We start from the raw sequence: 23,956 nt of genomic DNA on the forward strand, positions 1-23,956 counted from the left end.
ATGTGAATTAGATATGTCACTTCTATCCAAATTGACCTATAAAATCAATGTAATTCCAATCAAAATCCAAACAAGTTTCTTTTTCTAGAAAATACCAGGCTGGGGGCTGGCCCCGTGGCCGAGTGGTTAAGTCCGCGCGCTCCGCTGCAGGCGGCCCAGTGTTTCGTTAGTTCGAATCCTGGGCGCGGACATGGCACTGCTCATCAGACCACGCTGAGGCAGCGTCCCACATGCCACAACTAGAAGGACCCACAACGAAGAATATACAACTATGTATCAGGGGCTTTGGGGAGAAAAAGGAAAAAAATAAAATCTTTAAAAAAAAAAAGAAATTACCAGGCTGATTCTAAAATTTATAGGACACGCAATGGAACTAGAATAGCCAAAACAATTTTGAAAAAGAAGAATAAAGGGAACTTACCACACCTGAGTTTAAGACTTACTGTAACTACAGTAACCAAGACAGTGTTATATCAATGGACTAGAATAGAGTGTAGTAATAGACACACAAATATATTATCAATCAATTTTTCTAGTCAGGTTCATTTTATCAGGCTTTTGGGTTTGTTTTTTGTGGGATTTTTTTGGTGAGGAAGATTAACCCTGAACTAACATCTGTGCCAATCTTCCTCTATTTTGTATGTTGGGTGCCAGCACAGCATGGCTTGGTGAGCAGTGTGTAGGTCTGCACCCAGGATCTGAACCCACAAACCCCCGGCCGCCACAGTGGGGCATGAGAACTTAACCACTACACCAACGAGCTGGCCCCTTATCAGGTTTGTCTGGACAAAGGTATCACAGTAATTCAATGCAGGAAATAATATTTTCAAACAAATGGTGCCAGAACAACTGAATATCCATTATAGAAAAAAAAAAAAAAAGAACCCTGACACATACTAATTTTAACTCAAAATAGATCATAGAATTAAATGTAAAAGTTAAATTTCTAGAAGAAAACACAGAAGAAAATCTTCAGGACCTGAGAGTAGGGAAAGACTTCTTAGGACACAAAAAGCATCAACTGTAAAGAAAAATTTGACAAATTCTGCTCTTTGAAAGATACTATTAAGGAAATAAAAAGCCAAGCCATGAACTAGGGTAAAATATTTGCTATATATATCTACAAAAGACTTGTATCCAGAATATATAAAGAACTCAAAACAACCCAATAATAGGACAAACAAACCACTGGCAAACAATTTGAACAGATATTTCACAACAGAAGATATACAAATTAGCACATGAAAAGATGTTCAACATTATTAGTCATCCAGGAAATGCAAATTAAAACCACAATGAAATGTTATTACATATCCACTATAATGGCTAAAACTAAAAAGACTGACAGTACCAAGTGTTGACAAGGATGTGTAGAAACTGGATCTCAGGGCTGGTCCCGTGGCCGAGTGGTTAAGTTCACATGCTCCACTGCAGGCGGCCCAGTGTTTCGTTGGTTCGAATCCTGGGTGAGGACATGGCACTGCTCATCAAACCACGATGAGGCAGCGTCCCACATGCCACAACTAGAAGGACCCACAATGAAGAATATACAACTATGTACCAGGGGGCTTTGGGGAGAAAAAGGAAAAAAATAAAATCTTTAAAAAAAAAAAAAAAAACAGAAACTGGATCTCATCCATTGCTGGTGGGAATGTAAAATGGTACAATCCATAGCTTTGGAAAATTGTTTAGTAGTTCCAATAAAGTTAAATCTACCCTATCACCCAGTACAAGTCTTTTTGTACAAGAATTTTCACAGCAGCTTCTTTCATACCAGCTCCAAACTGGAAAGAAAATGTCCATCAACTGGTGAATAAATTGTGGGGCATCCATAACATGGAGCAGTACTGAGCAATAGAAAGGAACAAACCTCTGACACACGCAATGACATGAATGAATCTCAAAAGCTTTAGCCCCAAAAAAAGAAGCCAGACACAAAAGAATACATATTGTGTGATTCCAGTTACATGAAATTCTAGAACAGGAAAAACTAATCTACAGTGACAGAAAGGAGATTAGTAATTGCCCGAGGCTGGGAATAGGGATGGGGGTTACTACAAAAATGCATAAGAAAAAAAAAAAAGGAAATTTGGGTGATAGAAGTGTTCTATCTTATTTATGGTGATACACATGAAGACATATCAAAGTGCACTGAACTGTACACTTAAAATGGGTGCATTTTATTGTATGTAAATTATACCTTAATAAAGTCAATTAAATAAAACACCTAGAAACAACAGAATTTGGTATTATAGCCAGTTCTAAAATTAATACACAAAAATGAATAGCTAGTCAGCAGATACAGTCAAAGATCCCTTTTACAAAAAATAGTTGAAATTAAATATTTTAATAAGAAATATGCAGGAACTTTATAAAGAAAATGATAAAAATCTACTGGGAATCATAAAAGAACACTTGGGTAAACAGACTACTGTATGAGCTTCCTCACTGGTCTCTGCTTTCACAGAGGGATCTATTCAAATGTAAGTCAGACCACATGATTCCTCTACACAAAACCTCCAATGGCTTCCACCTCACTTGGAAAGAAATCCAAAATCTTTACCCTGGTCTAAAAGGGTTGCAAGATCTCCTTTCCTCCCCTCTCCCTGACCCCAGCTCTAACCTCACTAGTTTTGTTTTGTTTTTGTTTTTGTTTAGGAAAATTAGCCCTGAGCTAACATCTACAACCAATCCTCCTCTTTTTGCTGAGGAAGACTGGCCCTGAGCTAACATCTGTGCCCATCGTCCTCTACTTTATATGTGGGATGCCTGCCACAGCATGGCTTGCCAAGCGGTGCCATGTCCGCACTGGGATCCGAACCAGTGAACCCCAGGTAGCCAAAGTGGAACGTGAGAACTTAACCGCTGTACCACCGGGCCAGCCCCTAACCTCACTAGTTTTGAAGTTTCCCACAGCACCAAACTCACCCGATGGCCCCTGCGTCAGGAACACTTCTCACCCAGGTCTTCACATAACTTATTCCCCAACTTTATACAAGTCTTTGCTTCCATGTCACTTCATCAGAGGTTATCTTGACAACCTCATGGTTAACATGGGAAGTTTTAGTTGATCCCCATAACTCAATAGCTATTGTCATAGAAACTATGTCATATGAGGCATCATTTAGAAATCGAGGAAAAGGATTAAAAGGAAACATGATAGTTCTCTTCCATACTGCAGGGCAGTTTTGTGGAAGAGGAAGCAGAATTACTCTTTTAGTAGCTTCAGTAGACTAGTCCTCTGGCCTGAGCATTAGCATGTAAGCTCCACAAAGGCCATGACTCTGTTTTGCTCACCTCAGCATTCCTAGTACAGAGCATAATGTCTGGCATATGTGCTCAATCACTATTTGTTGAATGAATGTTCAGCGTGATTCTGAAAAGCAAAATGGACCAATGGACTGGACTAAAGGGAGACAGATGTTAGCTCAAAATAAAGAACAGCTTTTCATTTTATTTATTTCATTTTATTGTTATTATTATTATTATTTTAAAGATTTTATTTTTTTCTTTTTCTCCCCAAAGCCCCCCAGTACATAGTTGTATATTCTTCGTTGTGGGTCCTTCTAGTTGTGGCATGTGGGACGCTGCCTCAGCGTGGTTTGATGAGCAGTGCCATGTCCGTGCCCAGGATTCGAACCAACGAAACACTGGGCCGCCTGCAGCGGAGCGCGCAAACTTAACCACTCGGCCACGAGGCCAGCCCCTATTGTTATTATTTTTAAAGATTTTATTTTTTCCTTTTTCTTCCCAAAGTCCTCCAGTACTTAGTTGTATATTTTTAGTTGTGGGTCCCTCTAGTTGTGGCATGTGGAATGCGGCCTCAGCATGACTTGATGAGCGGTGCCATGTCCGCACCCAGGATCCAAACCATTGAAATCCTGGGCCGCCAAAGCGGAGGGCATGAACTTAACCACTCAGCCACGGGGATGGCCCCAAGGACAGCTTTTTAAAAATGAGAACCTAATGGGATTTTTTGAGTTCAGGCGCCCTTCACATGTATACACAAGCAAACTAAGGTTTGGTAAGTTTTAAGTCAACAGTTATCACAGTGCTGCCTCAATTCATTAGTGGGTTCTGAAATCAGGTTAGTGGGCCACAACTAGGATTTTAAAGAACACAAAATAAAATTTAAAGTTTGAAATATTAGAGCTTATATTGCAAGTATAAGAATTTTTGCATGATTTTTTGTTTCAGATAGAGAGAGAGATTAACATGCAGAATCACAGGTATGTTTGTATTGGGTCATTAGGTAAAATGTATTTCTTACTGTGGGTTTTGGTAAAAAAAAAAAAAAATTGGGAAATACTGAGTCAAGCTGGTCAATAGCAGAATAAGCCCCCTTGCAAAGTAACAAGTTCTATGTTGCTGTGGCAGCAGAGGCAGAATGTCACTGATTTAGGGTGACTGCACTCGGGGAGTAGTGGACTGGATCTCTGAGGATTGTTCCAACTTCTACACTTATAAACTATTTTGTTGTAATTAAATATTATACTACATATGTTCATGTTTCTTACAATAAGATCCTGAAATAAATCAAGTTATAAGATGTCAGTATAAGTTTTTTTTTCATTCTCAAAATGATAGAAACTATTGGTTTCACTGTACGTGTCAACTGTTTTAGGTATATTTTGCTGTTGAACATGCGTACTTATGATATATTTAGCCTTTTCTGGATGTGAAGAGATTATAGACAGAGGAATGCATCCTCTTTCCTAAAGAAGCATAGGCCAAAGGCCTGCGTGGGTTAGGGGATTTGTCAGATATATCTGGCAAACAGCAAATAAAGAATTTCATTTTGCTTCTGAATAATTCTGTTGAAAACAGGCACTTTGCCTCATTTACTTAGACATCTGTGTTGCATTTCCACTTAGCTAACAGAGCTCCAGCCTTAAAGGGGCCAAAGGGCATTATGGTTGCATCACAGCTTATAAAATAAAAATTCTAACATACCAATCATACTAAAAAAGTAGTAAAGATTCTGGCACTGTGATGGAGTAGGCATGGTAAAATCCTATTTATCTAGAATTCTTAGGGATGAATCATTCTGGTAGCACCATTTTCTAGGGAGTGAAAACCTACTTAAAGTAATAAAGTCCTTTGCAGCCCTAAGCTAAAGAAGTTACAGAGGAGGTCACCAAGACAGCAGAAGAGGAAGCGCCTGACTTTCCGTCCTCCTACAGGTGCACAAAATAGACAGCTACACGTGGGTCAATTCCCCCAAGAGAAATCCAGAAACGAGTTAGTGACTCCATATTGGATGACTCTCCCTGAGGAACAAAGGATTTGGACCACACATCTTGCACTCCAACTTTTAAGTCTGCCACCCAGGGATTGGGCCCCCCAAATCAGCCCCAAAGAGCTGGTGAACACTTCCCCCTCTGTCTCCCTCTAGCTCACTCCACTAATAAAACCAAGTTGCAAGTTTCCCCTGGAAGGAGCTTGTCCACACATCTAGCACCCGAATTTTTCTGGCTGCCACCTGAAGGATGGGCCCCCAAATCTCCTAGCTCTGATGGTCAAAGGGGCTTGCATGCATGAGTCCCACAGGACTCTACTAAACAAAGAAGCAGTTTTTAAACAGGCACTCAGCACTTCCCTTGGTCCCTACCCCCCAGGCCCAGTGCAGAGGGAGCAGGAAAAACCCCCATCTCCCAGTTTCTCCCTGGAAGGGATTTGACTTCACACTTTCCCAGCTGCTGCCTGAGGGTCCAGCTTCTAATCAGCATGTGGGTGCTGCCTGGAATCCTCCCAGGAGCCTGAAAGAGCTGGTGGGCACAACCCTCACCTTCTCCCCTGGCTTGCTACAATAGAAAAACCAAGTTTCCAGCTTCTCCCTAGAAGGAACTTGTCCACATATCTAGCACTCCAACTTTCATGGCTGCCTGAAGGTCAGGCTTCCAATTAGTCTGCATGGGGAGCTGAAGGGGCAGGCAAATTAGTAGTCCTCTGGGAGCCTGAACAGGTGTGTGGACATTCTCATGCCTTTGGGACATTGATGGGTCTTGGCACACCCTAATCTCCTGGGAGCCACTAAGAACAAAGGCGGCAGCATAGACAAACACAAAGGTTTGAGAAGCAGTCGGGAGCTTGGGCTCACCTCCCATTCTTAAACTATATGGCAGTTCCCAGGCATGCTATACTCTTCATGCTGCCAAGCTTTTATACACATTGTTCCATCCTTCTCGATCTGAGAAACCCTTAGTCCTCCTTTAGAGTCCACTCAAACAGGGCCTTCTTTGGGAAGCTTTCCTTGACTTCCCTGGGCTGACGTTAATTGCTGTTTCCTCCATGGCCCCACTGCACCTTCTATATGTACTTCACGGCAATCGCTGGACTGCATTTCATCTGCCTGTTTTAATGTATGTCCCCCTGCTACACTATAACATCTGTATGAGCAGAGACCATGTCTATGTGTACGCCCAGGCTTTGTTTAATGTTCGGTATGTCAGAGGCATTCAATAAATGTCTTCACCAGTGTCCTTACTGAACTAACAAAGGCTCTTTATATGACTTTCCCTATATGTTGCTTCTAAAGTCAAGGTCATTCTGTAATTAATTCAATGAAAACATTTCAATAGCAAACTAAGTTAATATGCTTCGAGTACATCATTCTTTGGAATTTTATCTTGACATGAGGCTCAAGCTGCTTAGCTATCTTCCTTTTTGGTGTCTCCATTGTATCCTGTACATAATTTACTGTGACACCTGTAACACTAATGTTTGTGTCTGTCTTCTCCTGTAAGCTCTTTGAAGGCAGGAGGAGTCATACCCATTTTCTTTTCTTAATATCTATTTTATGGCATAGAATCTCGTCTATAATCTGTTCTCAATAAAAGCTTGTTGGTGATAAAATATATCTATTTAAGTCCAAAATCTTCACAGAAGCATTCCAGTAAAGTTAGCAACAGAACAAAAATGCCCACTACTACCACCATTATTTAACACCATTTTGGAGGCATTGGCTAATGCGATTAGACTTAAGAAAGAAATCAGAGAAAGGACTACTGGAAAGTAGGAGATAAAATTATCATTATTTGCAGATAATATGACTGTATACTTGGAAAATGCAAGAGAATCAACTGCAAAATCACCACAAACAAGAGCAGCATTCACAGGGGGAAGGAGCCATAGAATATTAGACATCAATAACCTTCATATATACAAAATACCCCACACTAGGTAAGAGATATAATGGAATAAAAGACTCCTGTTTATAATAGCATAAAAAATATAAAATGCCTAGGAATAAATTTAACAAGAAATGCACAAGAGTCACATGAAGAAAACAAACAGACACAAAAGAAGACTATGGAAAGCCAAGCCCTTTGAAAAGGAAGATTCAGCATATTAAGATGTCAGCTCTGGGGCTGGCCCCATGGCTGAGTGGTTAAGTTCGCGCGCTCCACTGCAGGCGGCCCAGTGTTTCATTGGTTCGAATCCTGGGCGTGGACATGGCACTGCTCATCAAACCCACATGCCACAACTAGAAGGACCCACAACGAAGAATATACAACTATGCACCGGGGGGCTTTGGGGAGAAAAAGGAAAAAAAAAAAAAACCTTAAAAAAAAAAAAAGATGTCAGCTCTTTCTAAGTTATTTTCTTTTCTTTCTTTTTTTAAAGATTGGCATCTGGGCTAACAACTGTTGCCAATCTTTTTTCTGCTTTATCTCCCCAAACCCGCCCTGTACACAGTTGTATATCTTAGTTGCAGGCCCTTCTAGCTGTGGGATGTGGGACGCCGCCTCAACGTGGCCTGACGAGGGGTGCCATGTCCGCACCCAGGATCCGAACCCTGGGCCGAGGCAGCAGAGCGCACAAACTTAACCACTCGGCCACGGAGCCGGCCCCTCTAAGTTATTTTCTAATACAACATGATCATAGTAAAAATACCACCAGGTTATTTTAAGATCAATAAAAGTTGATGCTAAGTTTTTATGGAAAAATAAATAAACAAGGACAACCAGTTAAATTCTGAAAAAGAAGAATAAAGAGAAGGAATTAGCACCAACAGATAAAAAATTATATTTCCTCAAAAATTAAAACTGTGATGCTGGTAACAAAGACCGACCAGTGGAATATATCAGAAAATCCAGAAATATACCCCAATATATGTGGAAATTTAATATATGATGAAACTGTGGTGAAAAGCGGAGCAATTTAATAAATGGCACTGTGACAATTTTTAGCCTTCTAGAAAAAAAATTAAGCTCGATTTACACTTCCCACCTTATACCAGGATAAATTCCATACGGATCAAAGACTTAAATGTGAAAACAAAAACATAAAAGTTCTAAGAGAGAATATAAACTCAGCATGGAAAAGGCTTTATAACCATGACTCAAAATACAAAAGCCACAAAATGAAAGATTGATACATTTGATTACATAAAGATAAAACAAAATTCTCTATGGCAAAAAAATACCACAAAGGCAAAAGACAAATGAAAAAAATGGCAAAAATATCTATCAGGGAAAAGGGTAATCTCCCTATATACCAAGCTTCTAAGACACTGGCAAGAAAAAGAACAATAACCTAAGACAAAATAAGACAAAGGACAGTTCATAGAAAAATACAAATGTCCCTAATCATCTAAAAGGATGTTCAACCTCAGTCATAAAAACACAAATGCAAATTATTTTACTTTATTTTATTTTTTCTAGTGAGGAAGACTGGCCTTGAGCTAACATCTACCGTGCACCTTCCTCTTTTTTCTTGAGAAAGACTGTCCCTGAGCTACCATCTGTGCCAATCTTCCTCTACTTTATATGTGGTACACCACCACAGCATGGCTTGATGAGCAGTACGTAGGTCTGTGCCCAGGATCTGAACCCACAAACCCCAGGCAGCCAAAGCTGAGTGCGCAAACCCAACCACTAAACCCCATAAATACAAATTAAAACCACACTGATGTATCGTTTTTCCCCTCTCAAAGTCAGCAAAAATCCCCAAGTTTGATAATATTGATAAGACTGGAGAAACAGCCACTCTCAATCATTGCTGGTGGGAGTATAAATTGGTATGACCCCATGGAGGGCAATTTTGGCAATAGTTCTCAAAATTACGAATGCCTATATTCTCTGACCAAGCAATTTCACCTCTGGGAATTTATCCTGCAGGTACACTGGTACATGATCGAAATGACACGTGTACACGGTTATTCACTGCAGCGCTGTTTGCAATAGCAAAGGATTAGAAAAATGACCATCAATGGGGGATAGTTATATGGAAAGATGGCTATGATACATAGCTAATTTTTTAAAAAGCAAGGAATAGAGCATATCTACATATGTAATACAAGGGAAAAAATAATGGAAACTCTGGAAGGATTAACAAGAAACCTAGAACAGTGGTTGCCAGTTAGAGGTGAGGTGCAAGCTGGGAGACAGGAGACAAGGACGGGAGGGAGCCTTTACATGGCATACTTTTCAATATTTTGAGTTTTGAGTCATATGACTATATTTAAAAATAAAATTTTTTAAAGTTTGTCAAACAAGTGGGTGAAATATTAACTATCAGTCTCACATTTAGCCAGATCTAGGTTGTAATTCAAGATTAACATATCTTGGGAGCTCCCAGAGCAATGATATTCTGTGTCTTTACTTAAATCAAGATTCATGTGCAACATGAATAAGTGACAAGTTGACATTCCATTATGAAAAATCAACAGGGTTGTATTTCTTGGGAGAAAGAGAGAAAGAGAACTAACCAAGCTACTTCCAGGTGACCAAATAGCTATTCTATTGCAATTGTCAGTCTGGTTAGTGGCCTGAATGAACACGGTGATGACGGCAGGAATGGAAAGGAAGAAAAAGATGCAAAAGACTTGAATGGGAAATAAATCCATGGGTCTTGATGGCTGATGGGCTATGGAAGGCTAGGGAGATATAAAGAGAACACAGTGATTTTTAAAGCCTAGGTGTATCACTAACAGAAATTAGGAAGTCAGGAGGAAGAACTGGTTTAGAGGAAAGGCGATGACTTTTGTTTTAAGTATTTCGTTTAAGTATGTTTGAGGTGAGTGAGAAATCAGGTAGAGATGGCCACTGGGCCACTGGAAATGCTGATCTGCAGCTCAGAGGGGAAGGCAGACGTGAAGATGCAGATATGGGAGATATCTGCAAGTAGAGATGAGGGGCACAGAGGAAACACGGGCTGCGACGAGACCTGGAGGACTGCCCACAACTGTGGAGCAGGATGGGGAAGAGAAGCCAGTGTCACAGACACGGAATTACAGGGAGACTCAGGAGAGCACCGTGACACATCAGCCAAGGGTGGGAAGTCTCAAGAAGCAGTGACGGGGTCAACACGGTGAGAAAGGAAAGGGCCACAGGCAACAATGACAGTGGCAACATGCATTGTCTCCTTTAATCCCCCCACACAACAACCTATCAGGTAGGTGGTATTACTAGCCTCATCTTACAGAAAAGGGTATTAACCCAGATAGTGAGTCCAAAGCTGCAGGATGTAACTGCTGAGCGATACCCCGTCACCACTGTCGCGGGGAGAGCTGGGAGATCGGAGCTCTGACGGTGGTTCTACCACTAAATTAGCTATCCATCCACGGACCAGTATCTACCCTTCTAGGCTTACTTTCCTTCTCTGCAAATTGAGGGGATTGGTCTAGATAGTCTCCAGCCCTGATGTAATATGAGTCTTTGATTAAAGTAGAACGGAAGAGATACATACACAAGAGAGGCAATGAATAAAAATGTAGCAATAAGCAAACTGGGAGACGTGGCCAGGAAGATCAGAATGCTGAATGTTTTATAGTGAATTTGCATGTAATAAATCCATTCTCTGCTCTATAAAATCTACAACTGCAAAATTCTACTTTTTATCTATGTATTTAAGTTAGATGTAATATCAAGAATGAAAATTTTTCATACCTGGAAATTACAAATGCTGCTCTTGAAATCCTGCTAAGCCAATTGAATGGAGTGAAAAAGGGAAGATTCCAAGTCAAACACAGTCTGTGTGTGAAGGATTGTCCTGTAGAGAGAGAAAATAGCTATTTACAATGTATTTTTGTAATAAAAGACAAAAACATTGGCTAAGGTACATAATATTTATTTATTATTATTTTTTTTTTTGAGGAAGATTAGCCCTGAGCTAACTACTGCCAGTCCTCTTCCTTTGCTGAGGAAGACTGGCCCTGAGCTAATATCCATGCCCATCTTCCTCTACTTTATACGTGGGACGCCTACCACAGCATGGCGTGCCAAGCAGTCCAAACCCACAAACCCCCGGCCGCCGAGAAGCGGAACGTGCGAACTTAACGGTTCCGCCACTGGGCCGGCCCCCCATAATATTTATTTAGATAAATTAAATGGGACCACTTATTAGGTATCATTTTTTAGCATGTAAAAATAGATAATCTGGCACAGATTATTAGTTAATGGACATTTATTTATTTTTAACCTGAACCTCAATATTAAAATCTGCAAGAAGAGGTTTCTGATATTAAAATATATAATGGCAAATTGAAAGCAAACATACTTCTTAACTTTGACAATAACATAGACTTCTTAAGACAACAGCTATTCAAAGGCAGGCTAGCAGATGAGATACCAAGACAGCAACATACGTACTATTTCCCTTTTCCTGCAAGTGGCATCAATAAGATTTGCAAGAAAACCAAACAGAATAGCTTTAAAGATTCAACTTGAAAAATTCAACATGTCTTTAAAACTGTATGGTTAAGAAGGAAGTGGGGGGCCGGTCCGGTGGTAGAGGGGTTAAGTTCACACGTTCCGCTTCAGTGGCCTGGGGTTCGCCAGTTTGGGTCCCGGGTGCAGACATGGCACCGCTTGGTAAGCCATGCTGTGGCAGGCGTCCCACATATAAAGTAGAGGAAGATGGGCACTGATGTTAGCTCAGGGCCAGTCTTCCTCAGCAAAAAGAGGAGGATTGGCAGCAGGTGTTAGCTCAGGGCTAATCTCCGCCCCCCTAAAAAAAGAAGGAAGTGGGGAAAAAAAATCCTACTATGTATGTTCAGAACGCCCCACTGCAGTCACCCAATTTTTTATGACTCTTATTCGATTTGCCAAATTGTCCCAGAGTCTACCACAATTTGAAACAGCAGCTGTAACAATTCACTCTTGTTATAAAGAAGTTTCAGTTTCTACTACACGTATTCCAAATTTTTTAATTACAAAAATAAAAAAAATCTATTCAAGTACTTTTTTCATTGACCATGAAGTTTTGTTAACATAGAAACTGTTAAGGCTGTATGTCAACTGGCAGCGGAAAAAGGAATTTGATGCTTTTAAACCAATTCAGTTAAGCTAAGACTTCCCGCCAAAATAATTTTGACTAAATTAATGGAATCACCTTTTCAAATAATGTGTATTTTTTTCCGATTGCATAAGTATTATACACTTATAGAAAATTTAGAAAATATAGGCAAGTGTAAAGAAGAAAACAAGTTGAAATAACTTTTAAATGAGCATCCTGAAAACACCACCAGAGAAAGGAGAACTGCTCAAATATACTTAAATTAGGAAAACAAATGTGTCAACCACCCACTCATAACGCAGTGTGAATTCTGGCAACTTAAATCATTCAAAATCGATAGAGAAAATACCCAAGATGACCTGAATTCCATACTGTATTCTGAGTATTCCATAAAATGTAATGTGATTCCTTCTTTTTTCTTTTTTTTTTAGGAAGATTAGCCTGGAGCTAACAGCTGCTGCCAATCCTCCTCTTCTTGCTGAGGAAGACTGGCTCTGAGCAAACATCCCTGCCCATCTTCCTCTACTTTATATGTGGGACGCCTGCCACAGCATGGCTTGCCAAGCGGTGCCATGTCCCCACCCGGGATCCGAACCAGCGAACCCTGGGCCACCAAATTGGAACGTGCGCACTTAACCCCTGCGCCACTGGGCTGGCCCCTACCAACACTTTTTAAGTATTACATTTAAAGTACAATAAAGAAGAGAATTGGCTATGAAAAGGATTTTAAGAAACACCCGTAATTAAAACAGCAGGATCAAATTTAAGGATAAACTAAGATTTTGTAGTTGGGAAAACAAAATTAGTAATTTTGCTCATCTACCACGTAGCCCCAGTGGCTAGGAGCGCACTGGGGAAAGGGTATTCACTTTGATAGCTTCAGCCTCACTGTTTTGACAGTGCTCCCAAGAACTAGAACCATCCAGTGTCCCGGGTCTGTGCAGGGGCAAGCAAGAGCTAATTCCGTGCTTTCTGAACACAGTCTGTGCCTTAAACAGTGTTCACATATGGATGAAATGTCATTGTTAGAGATAACCACCAAGTTCTACCCTAGCAGATATCAGAGTAGATTTGTGTATCAACCCTCAGCAACCTTTCTAACATCCTTCTGGAAAGTTTAAAAGTACGTTTCCCAGACTCCTTTACAGTTAAGTTTCCTCATGGGAAATGGGGTCCAACCACCAGACGTTCTTCTGTGAGATTTGGAAAGCAGAAACGAGGCGGAAACCATCTTTCTGCTGTTTGGGCTGTTAATACTGGCAAGCACGTTTATGGAAACATTGGGTTTCTCTGCAGCAGCATTCCAGCGTCCAGAGCCTCACGGCTGTCAAGAGACAAGTTTGCTGGAGACAACCATCACTAGTTGGTGGGTGTTCAGGGGCAGTCTCGGGGCAGCAATTTCTTGACCCTTGAATTACAGCTAACAACGTCATCTGGAACTCAGGCAGTGCCAGTGGTGGCTCCCTGACTCCCTCGCCTGGAAGGCCTGGTTGGCAGTCTGGTTCTGGGAAGCACTTCTGAAGGCCCAGCCTGGAGCCCTCTCCTCCCAGCCCTTCCAATGATTTTGTAAGCACTCAATTCCGTTCAGTAAACACATGAAAACACCAGAGTGGTTTCTCTTTCCTGCAGCGAGATCCAGACAACATATTAGTACACCATTTACCTCAAAATCTAAGCACAAGGGTGAGTAGTCTGTGAGTGGTAGTGTTGGGCAGTGCGCTCAGGCCCCGGGATCAGCCTGCCTGGGTAGCAAGGGAAGCTAACGTTCCTGTGCCTCAGTTTCTTCACCTGTAAAATGGGAATAGTAATAATACCTGACAGAGGTGTGGGAGAGAGTAAATGGAAAGAAAATCTAAGTAAAGTACTTACAATAGTGCCTGGCACATAACAAGCCCTTGATAAATGTTAGCAATCATTATAGTAATAATAATAATCACTATTATTATTATTAATTATGCAGACCCCTTTAAAACACTATTTTAACTGAGAACAAAATGTAAACATTTTAGAATTTTATTACCACACATTTTCTTGTAGCCTGTAGAATGCTAACTTATACAAAGGTGAACACACAAAAAAATCGACTGCTTACATCCTATTTGTGTACCCAGAGAGAGTGATCCCTTCAAAACTGCAGTGTACTGGAGGATAGCAAAGCTCTGCTCTAACTAGTCAGCTAGTTGGAGTTACTCTAACTAGTTATGGTAGACCTCACTCTAAGAATTATTCTTTAGAAGCAATTTTTGCCATTTTTCCATTTCAAAAATGCTACCTCATTAATTATGCTCTATGAACAAGTAATAACGTAACAAATAACAAATAATGTTTGTTATTCAGATTTTTTCAGCCTTATTGAGATGTAACTGACATATAAAATCGTAAGATAAAGATATTTAAAGTCTACATCGTGGTGATTTGACACATTATGAAAGGATTCCCACTGTCTAGTCAATTAACACATCCATCATCTCACATATTTATCTTTTCGTGTGTGTATGAGAACATTGAAGTTCTACTCTTTTAGCAAATTTCAATTATACCATACAGTGTTATCAAGTATAGTCACTATGTTTTACATTATCCTCAGACCTTATCCATCTTGTAGCTGAAAGTTTGTACCCTTTTACCAACCTCTCCCTATTTTCTCCACCCCCAGTGAACCACTGTTCTTCTCTGTTTCTATGAGTTTGACTTTTTTTTTTTTTTTGGTTTCCACATGTAAGTGGTATCACGCAGTATTTGTCTTTCTCTGTCTGGCTTACTTCACTGAGCATAATGCTCTCAAAGTCCATCCATGTTGTTGCAAATGATAGGATTTCTTTCTTTCTCATGGCTGAATATCGTTCCATTAGTTTATACACATATATCACATCTTCTTTACCCATTCATCCCTTGAGACACTTAGGTTGTTTCGTTATTCAGATTTTTAAAGTGTTATGACAGAGGAGATTTCATGAGAATGGAATCTGTAGTCTGTAACATTTGTAATCTTATAAATCTTGAAAGTCTAAAATTTTAGTGTTAGGATTAGAATACTATTCTAATGTACATATTAAGAAGGTCTTTGATAAAATTCTGGCCTGGTTTGGTTTGCTGGTGTCTTTTTTTTTTTTCTTGGTAATTTCAAATATTTACTCAATTCTGACCAATGCAGAAAGTAAAAGGAAAGAGAATCAAATTCACCAATTAGGGGCCAGCCCGGTGGCACAGCGGTTAAGTGCACATGTTCCGCTTTGGCGGCCTAGGGTCCGCCAGTTCAGATCCCGGGTGTGGACATGGCACCGCTCGGCAAGCCATGCTGTGGCAGGTGTCCCATGTATAAAGTAGAGGAAGATGGGCACGGATGTTAGCTCAGGGCCAGTCTTCCTCAGCAAAAAGAGGAGGATTGGCAGCAGATGTTAGCTCAGGGCTAATCTTCCTCAAAAAAACAAAAAAATTCACCAATTAGATAAAAATACACATGACCCTGATCAGGTGGAAAGGTGTACAAGCTGAATGAAATAGAACTCTCCAAGAGTTATTGGGAACTGTCAATGTGATGACTCAAACCACCACCATCACTAGTAAAGTGTTACTCATTAAAGAAAAAATTGGGAAGGAGGCTTAATTAGAGTGTTCCTACTTTATATTTTCATGGGTGGTTCTAATTTTTTTTTTTTGAGGAAGATTAGCCCTGAGCTAACATCTGCCAATCCTCCTCTTTTTGCTGAGGAAGACTTGGCCCTGAGCTAACATCCGTGCCCATCTTCCTCTACTTTATATGTGGGACGCCTGCCACAGCATGGCGTGCCAAGTGGTGCCATGTCCGCACCCAGGATCCGAACCGGCGAACCCCAGGCCACTGAGCGGCAGAACGTGCGCGAACTTAACGGCTGCACCACTGGGCTGGCCTCTAAATGTTTTGCTTTGATCAGAGAAATCATTCAGAAAGTTCCCCAACTGAATATTTAATGCTACTGGAAATAGGCCTGGACAATAGGCATTTGAAAGAAAAGAGCACTTTTCTTTCTTTTCAGCTAGTTATAAAGTCATAATTTCTCGTCACACAAAATTGGAAAAATATAAAAAATTATTCTTTGGGTTTTGGTTTTTTTACTCTCTTAAAGATAGTATATTTTTGGCTTTTTTTAATTGAAGTTGTATTGGTTTATAACATTGTATAATTTCAGATGTACAGTATTATACATCAGTTAAGTGTCTTCTGATGATGAAAAATACATTGTAGATTTTGGAATAAAGCTTCCCCCAAATATTGTGAAATTGTAAGAACCATAGGTTGCACCTTATCCATCAGCACCAGTGCGATAGAGGGAACTGAAGCTGATACAAAGGTGTCTGTTACATCTTTGATGTTTCAGATGCTGCTGAGAGCCAGCGACTCAAAGCAGTGGAGGTTTTCTGAAGGGTGAGTAAAACAACTGAAAGAAAGCAACTTCACCCTTTGATTCAGTAATTACTTTTACACTGCTATGAACTTCATAAGCCATACATGTTTTCTTTTCCTATTTTTTTTAAAGCAAAAATCTTTTATTCTATTTTTTATGAGAGGGCAGATATTCAAACTGAAAGGTGAAATATATTCATTCAATATGGATTTATTGGGCACCTACTTTGTGCCAGGCTATCACTGGCCCTGGGAATACAAAGATGATGACATGTCAAAGGTCAGCGCTTTCCAACACCTCAATGTCTATCAGGAGAGAGAGAATCAGAGAAAGAGAGAAACAGAAAGGGAGAGAGATGGGCTTTTAAACGAAGTTACAATACAAAGAAGAAAACACTCATAGTAGAAGGGAACTGTAAAAGCAAGCAAACGATTGTATCCACAGCTGTCCAGAAGTTTCCAAAAGGCAGTAACAGTTGAGTTGGGTCTTGAAGGATGAGTAGAAGTTCATACATGAAGAAGAGGACAAAGGGCATTTTAGACAGAGCACCAAGGGCAAAGGCACAGACAGGTATTAAACAGCATGACCTCTTCAAGGATGATAAAAAATTGGGGAAATTTACGCAAAGTTACAAGCCAATATGACCTCAATAAAATAATTTTTTAAAAAATTTGGTACATGCCTAGAGACTTAGGGCCCGTGGAGCGACAGTGGAAGATGAAAAGAGAAAAGTATTTAGAACCAGATCCTGAAGCCCCTCCAACTTTTGTAGGTTCAGGGTACTCTTAAAGGATTTGAAGGGTGGCATGATTATAGGTCTGCCAACGACTAGCTGCATGACTTAGTCAAGTTACTTAACTCTAAGAATCAGTTTCCTTTTTGTAAAATGAGGATAGTGACAGTTAAGAGGAAGTCTGTTAAGAGGATTAAATAAGATAATAGCTAAGATAAATAAGATTAAAAGCAGTAAGAAACAAAGTAAGGCAAATAGCAATGAGCACATAAAGAGGTGTTTAATATCATTAGTCATTAGGGAAATGCAAATCAAAATCACAATGAGATACCACTTCACACCCACTAGGATGGGTAAAATAAACACAGACACACACACACACACACACAAGAAAATAACAAGTGTTGACCAGGATGTGGAGAAATCAGAACCTTCATATATTGCTGGTGGGAATGTAAAACAGTGTAGCCATTTAGGAAAAGAGTCAGGCAGTTCCTCAAATGATTAAATGCAGAGTTACCACAGGACCCCACAATTCAGTTCCTAGGTATGTATCCAAGAGAAATGAAAACATGTGTCCCCATAGAAACTTGTATACAAATGTTTATAGCAACATTATTCGTATTAGCTAAAAGGTGGAAACAACCTCATGTCCATCGTGGGAAAATGGATAAACAAAATGTAGTATATCCACACAATGGACTCTTATTCAGCCGTGAAAAGGAAGTACTGGTACATGCTACAATGTGGATGAACCTTGACAACACTATGCAAAGTGAAAGAAGCCAATCGCAAAAGACCACATACTATATGATTCAATTCATATGAAAGTCCACAAGAGGAAAATCTATAGAAACAAACGAGTGGTTGCCAAGAGCTAGGGAGGAGAGAATGAGGGGAGGGGGAAGGGATGGTGGGAGGTGATAGCTAAAGGGTACAGAGCTTCCTTTCGAGGTGATGAAAATGTTCTAAAATTGACTGTGGTGATAGCTGTACCTAACTATGAATATACTAAAACCATTGAATTGTATGCTTTAAATAGGTGAACTGCATGGTATGTGAATTATATTTTAATAAAGCCGTTCAAAAAACCGGTATATGATCCACTGAGTCCACTCCTAGATATATACCCAAGACAAATGAAAACCCATGTCCATATAAAAACTTGTACCCAAATGTTCATAGAGGCATTATTCATAGTAGCCAAAAAATGTCCCAAACCACATGTCCACCAACTGGTGAATAGATAAGCAACATGTGGTATATCCATACAATAGAACATTATTCAGCCATAAAAAGGAATGAAGTACTGACACATGCTACAGCACGAATGAACCTTAAAAACCTCAAGCTAAATGAAAGAAGCTAGTCACAAAAGACCATATATTTTATCATTTCATTTATACACAATGTCCAGAACGGGCAGGGGATAGAGACAGAGAGTAGATTAGTGATTGTCAGAGGCCAAGGAGATGCGGGAATAAGGAGCGACAATTAATACCTGGGTACAGGGCTTCTTTATGAAGTGGTGAAAATGTTCTGGAATTAGATGGTGGTGATGGTTGCACAACTTTGTGAATACACTGAAAACAGTGAATTGTACACTTTAAAAGGGTGAATTTTATGGCATATGAGTTATAGCTCAATCAAAATAGCTAATATTTGAAAGTTTACTAGGCACTGTACTAAACACTTTACACTCATTATCTTATTTCAGTCCTAAGATATAAACCTAAGATATTACCAGCCTAAGAAGGTCATTGCTGCTGTGATCCACATTGTATAGAAAAGGAAACTGAGGCACAGAGAATCTCCAAGATTGTACGAGGAGCAAGAGAACACATTGGAATTCAGGCTGACTCCTAAGTCTCGCACTCTTCTGCTGGCTATAATGTAGGCACAATGCCTGGCATGCAGCTAGGGCTCAATAAATATTAGGGATTATCGTGATGATGACTCAATTTGCATACCCGGAAGAAAACCTGAGACAGCACGGAGGAAGAGAAACGGTGGGAGAGGCAGGGCCAAGGAGACCAATTAAAGGCTTAATGAGATTGTCCAATGCAGAAATGGTGAGAAACTGAACTATGATAGATTGCGCAGAGAGAGGAAGGAGCAAAAATAGAAACTTTTCCAAGAAAATAGGAACTGTCCTATAGATGGGAGTCATTTACAACTTGATAACATTTACATCTACTGGGTATTAACATAACTTGCACTCATAGTAGCACTCTTGAGTCATCAAGAAAGGTTTAAGGTTATTCTCAAAATACGTTTTAGGTCACGGAAATGGCTCATAGTTTCAAATTTTCTTCCTGCAATAGATTGGCCTTATAAATTGAAACAGCAAGTTATCCTAATTCATGTGGGACATCCAAAATTCAATCAGAAACACTTTAAATATCTGTAAGATCTAGATATCTACAATAATCCTAAGAATATTAAAGAAATCAAGATCCTCATCAACTTCAAAGACCTTTAAAAAGGTAGATGGAAAAGACAATTACATATTTTAAAAACCATTAAGTTCAAAAGTCTTTGGAAAAGACAAGTATTTCTATGAGTAGACTGAAGATTTAGGTAACAAGTGTAACTTTAATTAAGGCTGTGCGCTAGAAGACCATCTCTTTTAAAATATATAGTCATTAATCTAGAATTTAGTGTGTCCCATCAGGGTCACCAAAACAAACCTTGTTATTCTCCTTAGCAAAAATCCCTGGGTCAGAAGGAACTTCAGCTAACTGAACGGGAGTTGTATTCTTTCGTGGATAAACATCTTTTAACCCTGGAAAGATTTAGAATTAAGTATAAAAACATTTAAGAGAATCAAAACCATTGTTGGGAAAGTCTCACTGAGAAGATGGCATTTAAGTAAAGTCCAAAGGAGACAATCATGTGAGTATCCCGGGGAAGAGTGTTCCAGGCAGATGGAACAGCAAGTGCAAAGGCTCTGAGATGCAGCAGGCAAGTAGGGTTGGAGGAACACCAGAGAGGGCTGGGGAGAGCAATGAGATGGATTCAGAAAGGAAGGGCAGATTGACAGGGCGGGCAGGACATCATGGGACCAGTTTCTGTAGGGCCTTGTATACTATCTGGGGGCCTCTGGCTTTTAATCTGAGTAAGATGGGAAGCCACTGACTAATTTCGAGCTAACAAGTGACAAAAACTTCCCTCAAGGGGAATCAAAAAACTTACATCCAATCCTTTAAATATTATAAATGTATAATTATGTCACTGAAAGGGTTAAGCCTATTAGACAGAAATTGTTTTATCTAGAAAATACAATTTAAATGATAGAGGATGAATCAAGGATTACCCTGTCTTACAAAGTTTTTGTGGGGTCCAAATCATTATCAACAGCAGGGCTGGTAATTTCAAGGACATGAGATAAGGTCTAGCAAGGTGCTCTCTTCAACGGTGTCAGAAATTTACCTGACCTGGGAGTCCAGGCACTCGTGATGCCTCCTGCTGACATCTATACAGCCTAACCGACATGTACCCGCTTGGCCAAGGGTTGCAGGTTAAATCCTCACTTTCCATTTACTGCTTGTGTGGCCAGGAAGGTTCCCAAGAAAAAGACAGGAGATCCCCGGTGATCAGTGAATGGCTCTTGCTCCTGGGCTCCCACAAACCCATCCACACCTGAGGCTTGCGGAAGCTTAGACTGGAGAGGAAGTTTGGGCCTTGGTTCTTCTGATGAGGATTTTGGACTTTTTTTCTGATAAAGCTCAGTTAAGGTTTTCAGAGCAGGGAAGCGATGTGACCGACTTGCTTTGCATAAGACTCCGGAGGTGCCTTTAGGAGGGAATGAAGAGCAAGACCAGGAAGCAAGGCGGTTGGGAGGCTGCCATCGTCCACCTCCTGGCTTAAGGCTTGAACTCGACGCTTAACGAGTTCCCTCATCAGGAAAGTGCAACAACCATCGGTCTGACTGGGAGGTTGTTTTATGTGAAACAATTCATACAGGCGAAAGCACTCCATTTACTAAATAAAGTTCTGCAAATATAAACGTTTATTAAGAATAGAAGTAATACTGACGTGTGTGGTTAAAAGCCCTCTAGGTGGGAATCTCCCGCTTCCAAACACGTCTTGGACTAAAACTAACGCAATATGTCAATTACATCTCAATTAAAAAAAAGCAACAATCGAAGGAAAAGACGTCTTTGAAAGATGTGGAGTCTGGCTCCTGGCACAATCGAGAATAAATGAGCGCATCTGAAGGGGAAGGAGCCAAAGCGCTAACTTACAAAAGGGGCCGTCTACACGGGTAGAAGGGGCGCCTGTGCGCTCCTGTCATGAAATAATTATAGCTCAGCGTTTGTTCGGTGCAGTTCAGTCCGCCTTCGGTTCTAATGCGGATCTGTCGCATCCCGATACAAAACCGAAGCATGGAGCATGCACCGGACCACTGCCCCGGGAGCGAGCTTCCCGAGGAAGCGCCCGGGGCGGCGGGGGAGAAGCCCGGGGCCCCCCGCCCGCCCGCCCCCCGACGCCCCATTGGGCGGGCCGCCCGTCACTCGCCGCGCAGCCCGAGCCCGAGCCCCGCCGCCGACCCTCCGGGAGCCCGCGGCGCCCGACGGCTGCAGACACGCCCGGCGCCGCCGCCAGGAGACTCCGCGCGCCTTCCCGCCTTTCCCCGCGCCGGGCCGGGCCGGGCGGGCGGCGAGGCGGGCCGTTGTCCGCAGCCCCTCCCGGGGCGCAGGAGGGCCGGGCGGGCGGCGCCGGGGCGCACCGGCTCCGGGACTCCGCGCCACCCCTTCCCCGCGCCCGCCAGCCGCCGCCGCCCGCGCCTCCTTTGTGACCGTCTCCAGCCCCTCGGAGCCGGCGCGCCACCGCCGCTGCGCCCGCGGCTGCAAATGGCGCCCGCGCGCCTCGGCGCCGCCCGCCGGCTCTCGCGTCCCGGGGACGTCCGGGGCGCCGCCCGCCGCCCGCCGCCCGGGCGCTCGCAGCCCGCGCCGCCGCCGCCCCCCGCCCTCCGCCCGCAGCGGGGCTCGCGGCCGGTCCCGAGCAGCCCCGACGCCCCGCCCGCCCTCCGGCCGCGCCGCGCCGCGCCGCGCCGCACAGCACTCACCGCGGGCCGCGGCGCTCCGGCGGGTCGCGCGCGCGGGCTGGGGGCCGATCCCGGTCCCCGCAGGCGAGGCAGCCCGCTTCGCAGCCGCTCCTTGGCGCCCTAAAACAAGTAGCCCCAACGTGAGAGAAACAAAAGGTATTTGCTGACGTGGGCGTTGGACAGAAACGCCCGAGGGCTGGGGACACAATTAAAGGGGCAACGCACAGATTTCAGGCACCAACCAGCGGCGTCGCCCACTCCCCCTGCCCGTGCCCACCCCGCGCGGCACCCTCCGCAGGCCCCGGGGCGCCCGGATTCCCCGGCAGCTGACTACGGAATCATCATTTAGTCAGGAGCTGAAATTTAAAATTGTACTTTACGTTGGGAAAGGCGCCTCCGGAGGGCAGAAGGGCTGGATTTCTAGGATCTGGGGAATTTGGTTTAGGAAAGAGGGAGGGACTTAGGCGTGCCCACAATTACTGTATAAGTCCATGTGACATTATTGTACTTAAGTTTAGCAACGTCAAATGTAAGAGATTTCCACCGAATTGCTCCCTTTATTGCGACACTTATTTTAGTCGGGGATAACCTTTTCTAAACCTTTACAGGCCACAAGCATTTTATCTGAAGAGGAAAATCCAGAGAGGCTGAGATGAGAGAAAATAAATCTTGGTTAAGTTCAGGGAAAATATAAAACTAGTAAAAATAGCAGGTTTTGTGTTTTCAAATACCGAAATTCATTGTACATCAAGCCTTTCTTCTGACATATTTATGTCCTTAATATTTAGAGTACAAACAGGTTGTATATTTGCTAAACTCTTAAATCGCCGAACTTTCACTGTTACTACAGAAACATTAATTCTATAAACCAAGTTAGTTTCCTGGTTCCTTATGCTAGGGTCAGGTACTGAAAAGTACTGTGATAGTGTAAAATTGAAAAAAAGACTCAAAATTTCAAAACATTTAGTTTTTTGATAGATTCCTCTCCTATGTCGTACTCAGTCATTCTAGATAAAGTTCATTACTTTGGTCTCGTCAGTAATTAGCTATGCATTTTGAAGATCATACTGTCTATCAGAAGGATACAAAATATTCAGAACTCTCTCTTAGTGTCACTTCTGTGTTACTCTTGAGGTGTTTTCCTCTGGAGTGGCATTTCCTCACATTCTGAACAGGTAAGTGGAAACACGTTTGAAAACCACTGGGTATCAGGAGTGTTGAGGTACTCAGGCTCCTCTGCTAGCATCTGCACTGAGAATTCACTCAGAAAGACCTGGGCATTGTTCTAGCAAAAGGTTTTATTTTAGCCTTAGTTAATTAAAAACATGCAAAAGAATTCTATAAACTTGTTCCTCAAGAGAGCACATCAGATTGGTGATAAACTCAGTGTTGCCAGGAAGAAATAATGTGAGTTTTTTCCTCACTTTCCCCCTCCTAGCTTCTGAAGCTCATTTATATATTTGAAGAATTCCTTACAAATTCCTCCCTTAATTGACGGGAGGTTTCTGCAATAGAATCTGGAAATGCTAGTGACTTGATTTCCCAGAT

General features: G+C 41.8%; 1 protein-coding gene across 5 annotated transcripts in view; it reads right to left on the reverse strand.

The window, feature by feature from the left end:
• Positions 1-22,849, reverse strand: part of ZBTB8A (zinc finger and BTB domain containing 8A) — a 61,809-nt gene extending 38,960 nt beyond the window's left edge. Inside the window, exons 1-3 of one of the 5 annotated variants that reach the window (XM_070510432.1) lie at positions 22,789-22,849; positions 22,430-22,528; positions 10,893-10,995 (exon numbers count right to left, since the gene is read on the reverse strand). Coding sequence is in view for 1 of the 5 variants with exons in the window: in XM_070510431.1 (XP_070366532.1) it covers positions 10,893-10,995; positions 20,791-20,833 (146 nt within the window). In the remaining 4 variants the exon portion in view is untranslated. Of the gene's footprint in view, positions 1-1,351; positions 1,453-10,892; positions 10,996-20,790; positions 20,962-21,000; positions 21,236-22,429 lie in introns of those variants that run through there. The other 4 variants (XM_014837903.3, XM_070510435.1, XM_070510431.1 and 1 more) reach the window with 4 other exon arrangements.
• Between the last annotated feature and the right edge of the window lie 1,107 nt (positions 22,850-23,956).

The sequence above is a fragment of the Equus asinus genome, chromosome 5 (genome assembly GCF_041296235.1).
Source record: "Equus asinus isolate D_3611 breed Donkey chromosome 5, EquAss-T2T_v2, whole genome shotgun sequence".
Lineage (NCBI taxonomy): Eukaryota > Metazoa > Chordata > Mammalia > Perissodactyla > Equidae > Equus > Equus asinus.